Below are 10,615 nucleotides of genomic sequence, written 5' to 3' on the forward strand. Positions count from 1 at the left end.
CTGTACAAGACTTTCTTCTTTCTCTCACCCCTATTCTGTCCACCTCTCTAACGCAAGAGTTAACCAGTATTCTCAATCATTCATCCCTTTCTCTAGTAAACTCTGGAACTCCCTGCCTGCTTCTGTATTTCCACCTTCCTATGACTTGAATTCCTTCTAGAGGGAGGTTTCAAGACACTTATTCATCAATTTTTTACTACTGCTTTGACCCTTTTATGAGACTGGCATTTCAGTGGGCATTTTTTTTTCATTGGATTTTTGTTGCCCTAAGCCAGTGTCCTTCCTACATAAAAAAAAAAAAAAATATATATATATATATATATATATATATATATATATATATATATATATATATATATATATATATATATATATATATATATATATATATATATATATATATATATATATATATATATATATATATATATATATATATATATATATATATATATATATATATATACACACACACTCACACACCAGAAACAGATATAAAGGTTGCACATAAAAATTATACATTTTCTTATATCAAATAGTTATGCAAAAAAGTCATTAGTTCCATTTATATTTTGTGAAGTGTATAAAGCAAAGATAAATGATGGCAAAGGTAATGGCAGTAATTGGCAACTGTGGCCGAGGACCACAACAAAACATGGCCGAGGCAGCGGCATGCGACTTTGATGAGTGGCTGAAAGACACCCTGGTGGCGCTGGACACTGATGACGAGGTGTTCAGCCCGTACATCAAGGGCATTTTAGAGGGCGAGGAAAATGCCGACGAGAAACTGGACGCCTTGCAGGGGATCCTTTCCGAGATAACGGTGAGTGTGGAGGTGGCCGGCGTGGACCTGTGGCCCTGAACACTGTGCAAGGGATTGGCGAGGCCCTGGTTGGTGTAGAGGCTGCTTTGCGGAGAGACTTTCCATTTGGGAGTGTTGTGCGTGCCCTCACTGGTGTGTGGTGGCCTGGTAGTGAGTGGTTCACAGTGGCAGTGCAAGTGTGGGAAGGAAGGCCTCCTGGAGGACCAATGTGGTGTGTGGTGATCAGTCATTCCACGCCCCCAAAGCTTCTCTCACACCACAATCGTGTGTGTTGTGATCTAGCAGTGTATCACTCCCTCTAATATCTCACCTGGTGGCGTGCCTGCATGACAACACTCCTGGCTGGATGGTGTATCATCTCAGGGAAGGACGTGCAAAAAAAACAAGCATATCTGCATCATTCATTTTTTTTTTTTTTTTTTTTTTGCTGTTAGTGAAGTCAGAGGTTGTCACAGGTTCTAAGGCAGTCCTGGATTTTTAGTTGAATTATTACTTTTATGAACAAGTGTGTATGAGTGAATCAAAGTCAAGACAGTTCCTGACCTTGATGGCTCCTGACAATAGGCTCTTGTTTAGTGTGATGGTCTGTCACTGAGTCAGCAGAATTTTCACAGAATTGTACTGTCATGGATTTTATTAATTTGTCTCAAAATGCAAATAAGTCTCAGCAAAGATCTTGGCAGGAGGTCTGTTCTCACAAGAAGTAACCAGGCTGTACTTCTTAATACAAAAATTAAAATTAAAACAAAATAATAGTACCATCTCTAGCTTTTGTCTCCATTATGGCTGCAGGGGAGAGTTGTCATAGTCAGATGCTGTCTTGATCTTGTACAGTGTATGTAAATGTGGAAGCTGCATTAATAATTTCTTTCATCTTTAGGAAAATGGGATTGATGACTTGTGCCAAGATATTCTACGGAAATGGAATGTGAGAGAGTCCAATGGTCCTGCAAAGGAATCCAACCCCCAGGTGAGCAAAGCTGGGGTGGGCCTGTCTTGTCTTGGTTCCTACTGCTGATAGGAGTATCATTATTAAGGCGCATAGGTAATGTGTTTGTAATGGAACCCTATGGTACCTTACTGCAGCAACCTTACAACAAGATGGATGCAGTGTCATTTATTGTCACCATAGTCATAAAAAAGTGTTCTCATTGTATTTTTTGTCAGCTTGATTCATATCTATCATGATTTTCTTGATAGTATTTTTTTGTATATAACAACTGTACTGTATTTTACAGCCTAGTAATAGCTGATGGAAAGAAAACTCTTTTCTTAATAATAAACATCCTTCACTGTTATTGTAATTGTTATTCATCAGTGCAACTTATACATTCCATACTCCAGATATTGTGTATAAAGACATGGAAGGACCATATTCATTAAGGCTGTGTTTTACTGTCTCTCTCCCAAAGTAAAATACTATTTTATATACATACTTGTACAGTCAGGATTGGTCATTAACTAGTATCCAGGAAATGAAACTGGGACGTTGTGGTAAGTACAGCGACTTTGCCAATCTAGTGAAGGATTAGCTCACTGTGAGCTCTAAGGCCAAGGCATTAAGGGTGAACAGGGTACAAAACCACTCTTGGCATAGGTGTTCTTTCTACTTTTACTTTGTTTTGTTGCCTAGGTTCAGACACACTGCAGGTACTTCAACATCAGTACAAAAATGTACATTTACTTGAGGGGCTGAGGCAGTACCATTGATGTGCAGGTGTCAGCAGATGAGTGCCTGGCGCGCATCATGGGAGAGCAGGCCCAGATGGTGGTGACAACTCGTGTCCGAACACAGGAGGAGCAGAATCTTAAGAGTGCTATATTGGCTCAGTATGCACAGGTAATATGGCTCTTCATTATGGTCAGTTTGCCTTTGATATTTATTTTATTTATCTGGATGACTTATGAATAATTCTGCTACATTAACAGGTATTGTGTAATGCTTTGAGTTACAGTAGCTTTGACTAATGGTTTTCTAGGTGTCTGATGGAGAAGTGACAGACAGCGATGCAGAAGAGGAGGTGGTTGGCCTCCGTAACACTAATGCAGAGGAGGTGGTGCGAGCAGAGCGGGAGAAGAGGGAGAAGGACAAAGAGGAGTCTCAGCGCAAAAAGGAGAAAGACAAAGAGGATAGGTACAGACATTTTTGTGGTTTTTCTGCTGTTCAGAATACAACCTTTGATAGAATTCACAGTGAAACACTGTACATTACCTTGTGCTGGCTTAAGTCATGATACCTGTCAATATTAAACTGTGCTTGTGACCAGTGATGAAAACATGCTTTCATTATCTTTAGAATGTTTTGTATATTTAGATTCAAATGGATATTTTTCTCACCTCAGTGCTTTCTGTCTATAATAGCAGGCTTAAATCCCACCTTCTAGATCACCTTGTGTTATAGATATAAGAATACATAGGAAGAGGTTACCAGTTTCCTCTGCCCATCTCTTACGTCTCTTAAAGTGCTCAGGTGAAATGGTGTTGGTATTCTTCTAGTACAGCTACTGACTCTTTCCTTTAGCAAAAGTTTTATTGTTCATTATTCCAGCATGTAAGGCACTCTGGTTTGATAGAGGGCATCGACATCTTAGGGATGTAAGAAAACTGACATTGCTTGCTGGAGAGATGTGTTGAAGTGGTCATGTGGAAAGTAATGATTAAAAGATACATGTGTTCAAAGATGAATATGAAAGGCTGAGGGTAGAACACAGAAAGGAATTGAAAGATTATGATAAGGAAGCACTGAGTAACATGGTCATAAACAACTTGAGTTGAAAGCTGTGCATGAGAGAGGGTGAATTAGGGTGATGTGATTTCATATTTATTAGTCAGTCTTTGTTTCTTAATAACAGTTTACTAAACCTTATGAGTAGGCATGACTTGCCTGTCAAGTTCTCTATCTCCCCCTATTATGTCTTACTTGGTTTGGCTGCTGGCATCTCGCCTTCCACTTAAAATATTCAGTACTTCTCTGAAAGTGACTTATTTCAACAGGCTGAAGCAGAAGAGCAAGGATGATGAACGTAAAGAGAAGGAGAAGAAGAGGACCCAGAAGGGGGAACGGAGACGGTGATCAGCCTCAATTTTAGTTTTCAGTTATTGCTTTAATGTTTTATTTGACACAGTTACATCTCCAGTATGGATAGGGTTTACCCAAAACAATTAGTTAATAGTTAAGGGGGTTAGTTTTCTATTTTAAAAGAATATTGTAAGAAAGATGTGTGTATTTTCAGTAAACTAACATGGGTTCAGTATTGACCTTGCTTTGCAAGATTTATTTACTCATATACTCCAAACTTAATTTTACTACACATGTCAAATTTGATGTACTTGGAGCTCATCGCCAAGCACATGCGTTGAGCAAGAGAGGTTCAGAGGATGCCTTGACCTCCTTGTCATACAAAGTCTTAACATGACTATTCTCCTCCCCCCCCCACCCCACATCCCTTCCTCCAGATCTCCCTTAACCCTCCTCTCTACCCTTAGGCACCGCTTGACTTCCCCTGCCAACGACTAGGGTATATTTTACTTGCATTCAGTGCAAGTTGTATATCCTTTCATAGATATATGTTTGTAATAAATTATATCATACTGTTGATTATTTATCTGTGTAATGTTTCCTCAAGAGAGAGAACTGAAGAAAATTGTTCTCTGCAGTGACAAGCAGGTGGACCTGTGCAACAATACAGCTGAGTGTATGATTCAGTATTTTTGCAGTGCTTTTGTATTATTCACTACTGAATAATGGATGATAATTTCATCTGATTATCTGTATTTAATGTAACCATAATGTATCCTTGACTAATCTCACTCATCTTGCTTTCCTTTTGTGCCAACCAGTCTCTCGGGTGAACAGAGAGATGCATTATAAGAAAGTCTGTATGTTTCAACATTGGCACCACACCTTGGTTCTTGCAACTGTTGATGACGTGTTTATTAGTGAAGCCTTTCCAGATAGATCATTTACATATTATTTAGTGCTGTGGTAGGTTTTCTGACTCATTATAGCATTCATAATAATATATTTAACAGCACTGAAGCAGCCATTTTTAGTTATTACTCCATGGTATTTACTTTACTTTTGCAAGACTAAATACTAAGGTTCATTTTTCATCTTGGAATAGATTTTTGTTTCAACAGTACATAATTAAATTTTCAAAGTTTGGTTAATATATATTCACCACTTGCTCACAAGGGATAGCCATGGCAGAATAGTCTTGTGCTGGCATGTTCCAGTTTCTCTCTCTCTCTCTCTCTCTCTCTATTAATTTCACTGGATTCTTCCTCTTGCATGCACCACAATCATTATTGGTATCATCTGAATCTGCCTATGCAAATGCTACAACCAGGTGAAGGTGTTGGTGTTTCAGGGGCCAAGCAATATAACTTGTTCAGCTCTACCACTACTACACATTAGGTTATTGAGGCCCAGGTAGAAAATGAAGATCAGTGCTGCTCGTCATACTATTAAAATTGCTTGATGAGTATTAAATGTTAATGAGGGTAGATTGATGCAATATGTATTAAATGCCATTGTAGAAATTGCTGGAGTGACCATCTGCTAAAGCAGTATGTGATAGAAATATTAATTAAGGCCTCATACTTGCATACCTACACTGGCTTCATGGTGATGGGTCATGCCCTCTACTGACAATGAACAAGGTCAAATAAGACAAAAGGAGTCATATTATTATTATGTTAATGGAAAGTTTAGTTTTTAAAATGGTATGAAAAATATACAACTATGCACCTACAACATAACATAATAGTTGATACAATAAATTATATAAGTATCACAAATAGGTAAATTACAACAGACAAATTGCTATGAAGTTCTTTCCTTGATTATAAAAATGGAATCCTGATAGAAATTTCTTCCATTCATTATCTGCCTTCATACCATACCATAACATGTCAACATCACTGGTTAGCATTCCAGCAGGGTAAAGTATCAAGTGTACCTAGCAAATCAGTGTCCCTTGGAACCCAGAAAGTGTTATTTTCTATTTTTCACAAGTAATTGCTATATTTTGGCAGCACTTTAAAGAATTTTTGGGCGACAGGACTAAAGTAAGAATAGAACAACTAAGTTTAAACTGCTTGGTGCAGGAGTGAAGATGTTGATAGCTGAGTGTTGATACAAGCTGACTCCAGTGTCTTGTATATCACATCCCATTTAAATTGATGTTTAATACAGCAGAGAATTCAACAATTTTTGTACATAACTTGTCTTTCCCTGGATGCATGCTGAAAAGAAATTAAAGGAAAGATAAAAGAACTTTTGAGGCCAGGTATGTTCTATGGTAATCAAATAGTTCAGGAACAAAATATTCCTGCAGCACGGCTGTTGTTCTCTGAGTGACCTTTAGCAACAAACAGAAAATACAGACACATTCTAAGTCCCTGTTTCACAAAGAGGAGGAGGCTCATGCTCATTATGATGACAGCCTGAGAAGAGGATTGTACAAAACTACATAGGAAATTATTCTGACTAGGCAATAATTTTGGACTGGGTAATATTTACACTATTGCAACCCTAGATGCCAATCAATAAGCCATAAAAAAATCTGTGGGGATCATAACTATATTGGTAAATAACACTACATTGAAAGCCTATGTAGAAACCATTACTGCACCCTACAAGTAAATGCTGATAAAAAAAATTCCTATGACTAAGGAATACACAACACTGAGTCAACTTGTGACAGTGAAAGAGACACTTCATTGCCAGTTCTCCTCAGACCGGCCAATCTTGTATATGATGGAGCTGAAGAAAATGAACATGTTCTGCAGGAAGATGGCAACTCCAGGCCACTGAATCTTAACACCTGCAACACAAAGTTACTTTGTAAAGAAAATATTATAGTGGTTCCAATTTTCATGCTCACTAATTTGTAGCTGGATGTCTTCACTTAACTAATATCTCTGCACCTCAGTGGGCCTCTTTTTAATAAATTTTGTTACCTTTGGCCATAAATAAAAAAATAAATAAATAAATAAAAAAATAAGAGTTTGATGATTCACTTGAAAATGGTCAGCATTAAATGTGATCAAATACCATTGTTATGTACTTTAAACATCTAGTACTTTAAATATAATAAGACTAGAAAACAGACTTACCTGGGATGACATAGCCTCCAAACAGTATCCAGCAGGCACCAATGAGGGAGCCAAAGCTGAGCATGAGGCCAAGGAAGAGCCAGATCCGTGCCCCGTAAGGCCCAATACAGCCGTCAGTGTACATGTCCCCACGCACTTGTCCATTGCTCACTGTGTTCACCCTGTGTGCAGCAATGTCATCATCATCTGAGCTCTTGGTAAGCAGACTAATGTGTACATTACCAAAGTCAGAAATAGGAATTTTTAAAAGTATGTACAGTAAGATGATAGTTAATAGCAGAGATTTGATGTGTATAAATGAATACATTTCATGAACATGAAAATTTTGAAAATGGTTGTGTATGAACAGTAACTCACATGAGCATGGCCAGGGTGGCAATAACTCCACACACATGGTAGGCATGGTTGAAGTCTTCATTCTTTGGGTACTGAGCAGCAGCATCAATGACACACCACCACCCCAGAGCAAACTGTTGGGAGTGAGACATATTAGAAGAACTTTACCAAGTCAACTCGATGCCAAACAAATTGAAATTCATGGCACAGGGCAGAGCATATTCAAGATATAAGTTGCATTAATTGCTATGAAAATCCGGTTTATCAGTCAGTACATATATCTGGTTGATGCAAGTTCAGTTGGTCAGTGTGTTTATTGGTATAAAAGTCTAATATCTATTGGTACACAAGTGCGGTTTATTAGTACCGGTTGACCATCAATAGTCTGCCATCATTTAATCCAGCATATTTTCAGCTGGGTACATTTTCTGTCTTTTAAACATACTGTGGCTGTGTGATTATCTTACTGCATGTAGCCACAGATGCTGCTATCACTCATAACATGATATCACTGAGGAAGACATCAAAACATCTGTCAAGAATTTTACATGTTAGAAATTATCTACATCTGTACAGAGTTATACCGGTGAATTACAATTGGTCTGTTGGCTGTGGAATATGTTAGGACAGAAATGGAGCAAGAAAACAGGAGCAATGGATGATAAGAGCACCAAAACATACTCTACGTGCAAATGTAAGTCTTATTCCTGTGTTTTAAAAAAGATTTTATGTATTATCAATATACATATATAAGTTATATTGACAAATTACTATTGCTCTGTCTATGTAACTCACATGAGATAGAAATGAAGCAAGTAAACCCAGAAACAATTCTGACAGTGAGTGATTCTGCATCACACCTTCAGTCCATTCAAGAAGCCCTGCATTGTGTGTGTGTGTAAGTGTGTGTGTGTGTGTCTGTGTATGTAACTGGTGATGAGCAGAATTTTTTTTTCCTCTTATTATTATTATTATTATTATTATTATTATTTATCTATTTATTTATTTTATTTTATTTTATTTATTTTTATTTATTTATTTTTTTTACTTATTTCACACTAGCTATGACTTAAAAGAAGAAGGAAGTAGAGACTTGCAAAAATGCAAACATAACACAATAATAGTAAAGGAGAAGTGGAAGTGTTGCAAAAGCTGGACTGTGGTGTTTCTGTTTGTCACTGGATTGAAGACTATGGCACAGGATCACCAGCTGTGTATAACACAAATAAGCAACGAGCAAAGTTAAAGCAGTTCTTTGCTGACAGTGATTCAAAGAAACTGGTGTACATGAAGGAAAAAAAAAATGGAAAGAGTATTGAATCATGATTGAACAATAATGCAGTAGTTTCAAAAGCAAAGGATTGATGGTGCGAACATATCTGGTACAGTGATGGTGGAAAAAGTCTAGGTATTTCATAGAGAGTTTGGTTTAGGACATTAATGGTATTATATTATGATTCCAGAAGCACCAAGGCAATTCAGTGCATAAAAGATTTGTGGAGAAAAACGATTGGTAAAATGGGAAGGAGCAGCAGAATATGTCCACAAATTTGTCAGGCTTGTTTCCTGTTTCATGATATTTGTGTTTGATTTACATTTTGTACAGGCAGCAGCAGTTTGATTTTATTTGAAAACATTCTTTGGCACACCAGAAACACTATATAAGTACTATTTTTTACATTCATCAGGAGGTATATTAGAAATGTCTTCAGTTAATCTGGAAAATTCATTAGAGATTGCTATAGAACCAAGGATGCTGAAGGATGGTCAACCTGTACATAAGACTGGTTTACTGGCATATCAATCTGGCATGTTGATATGTAAATCCAACTTATTGGTTAATTTATTGGTGTATTAGTGTGGTTTATTAATGCCCAAGTCTGGTTTGGTATCTAACTTTGATTTATTGTGAAGTCAGTCTTGCTTATTGGTGCACATTTCATTGTTGGTATGTAGGTGGTAAGTCTGATTTAATGGGATGTAAGTTTAGTCTATCATTAAAGTGCAAGTCTAGTTTAGATTTTTTTCATTTTTGAATATGAAAAATCAAGAGCCCACTATTAATCTTTTACTTCATATTATGAGCTTCAATTTTATGTTTAGGAGTCATGAATATACTCTAATGTTAACCAATCAGTATTTGGTTTACTAAATGAAATATCCAAAGTACCAACTCTGTAGACGAAGATTTGTTTACTGATGCTCAGATTTGTTAACAATTTTTTTTTGTCATCCAGCAAGCTAAGCATCTCAACCCCTAGTACCAGCACAAAATGAGGACTTATCTACATTGCCACAAGTTGTAATCATTCATGTCACCCAATCAAGGCAACAATATGTATTTCAGTTCCTCATCTCAGCAGCTGCATCTCCTCATCCCATGCTGACCAGTGCTCCTCTAATTTCTTGATCTACACTGAACATTAATTGAATTTTCAGCTGCTGTGAAATTCTAACTTAAGCTACATGAACTTGATACTTTGAAGCAGACAGCACCAACAGCCATTATGAGAAAATCAAAAGTAAAAAAGTGTATTAACATTATGACACACAGTGGTAAATCAGAATAGCAAGAAAATGGAGAGAAAAAAAAAAAAAAAACATTCCCCTCACTCGTACATCCCAAGCCAAGAACTGCAGCAAGGCACAAAGACAAACACCGCATGACTAGAACATCCTTAACATGACCCATATACAAATAAGTGAATCTCCTAGAAACCCTCCTTGTACGACTGAACACCATCAACAGTACTGGAAAAACACCCTGTACTTAAAACTAAATCCTGGTTCCCTATAACAAAACATGAAAAACTTACAAAAATTATATAAAACAAACAAATAAAAATTATAAAATAAAAATAAAAATTAAATAAAAAAAAACTGCCAAGGCCAAACACAAGGCGACAGAGATCAAAAACACCTTATAACTACTAAATAAAGTTCTCTGAACCCTCCCAGTGAAGGCCAGACACCCAGAGGCAGCACCCACCAGACTTCCAGACACCACGGAGGCCAGGAAGTTGCGTCTCTCCCCCGCGTCCCAGTTCTCACATATAGGCGGCATGTTTTCTGTGATGGCTACGCAGCACCCTGGCATTTTCCTGGCTTTCTCACTGGCTTATATACGAAGAACCAAGTGTAATCTTATCGCGGAGGACGTGACGCACCACCACCTGACAGCTAATACTGGGTTCTTCTGAAGATTTCGGTGTCTTGTTCCTCGGCTGACCTCTGTCCTATTGGCTAATATTCGGCTCCCTTTGTACTACTCCTTGTATAACTCAGACCCTGGTGTAATGTCTCTATGATAACGTTGTGATTATTTTTATTTTGTTA

At 37.4% G+C, this 10,615-nt stretch overlaps 2 protein-coding genes across 2 annotated transcripts; one reads left to right on the forward strand and one right to left on the reverse strand.

Annotated features, from left to right (window-relative positions):
- The first annotated feature begins 598 nt into the window (after nucleotides 1-598).
- Nucleotides 599-4,629, forward strand: LOC135110694 (coiled-coil domain-containing protein 43-like). Its single transcript, XM_064023321.1, has 5 exons — nucleotides 599-823; nucleotides 1,704-1,793; nucleotides 2,541-2,663; nucleotides 2,803-2,957; nucleotides 3,818-4,629. Exons 1-5 carry the CDS (start codon nucleotides 599-601, stop codon nucleotides 3,894-3,896), a joined length of 672 nt encoding a protein of 223 aa, XP_063879391.1. The 3' UTR covers nucleotides 3,897-4,629.
- Nucleotides 4,630-5,505: 876 nt separating this feature from the next.
- On the reverse strand, nucleotides 5,506-10,522 carry LOC135110695 (transmembrane protein 50A-like). Its single transcript, XM_064023322.1, has 4 exons — nucleotides 10,269-10,522; nucleotides 7,301-7,413; nucleotides 6,944-7,104; nucleotides 5,506-6,651 (listed from the first exon to the last, which is right to left on the reverse strand). Exons 1-4 carry the CDS (start codon nucleotides 10,374-10,376, stop codon nucleotides 6,545-6,547), a joined length of 489 nt encoding a protein of 162 aa, XP_063879392.1. The 5' UTR covers nucleotides 10,377-10,522; the 3' UTR covers nucleotides 5,506-6,544.
- Between the last annotated feature and the right edge of the window lie 93 nt (nucleotides 10,523-10,615).

Source organism: Scylla paramamosain, chromosome 20, assembly GCF_035594125.1.
Source record: "Scylla paramamosain isolate STU-SP2022 chromosome 20, ASM3559412v1, whole genome shotgun sequence".
Classification (NCBI taxonomy): Eukaryota; Metazoa; Arthropoda; class Malacostraca; order Decapoda; family Portunidae; genus Scylla; species Scylla paramamosain.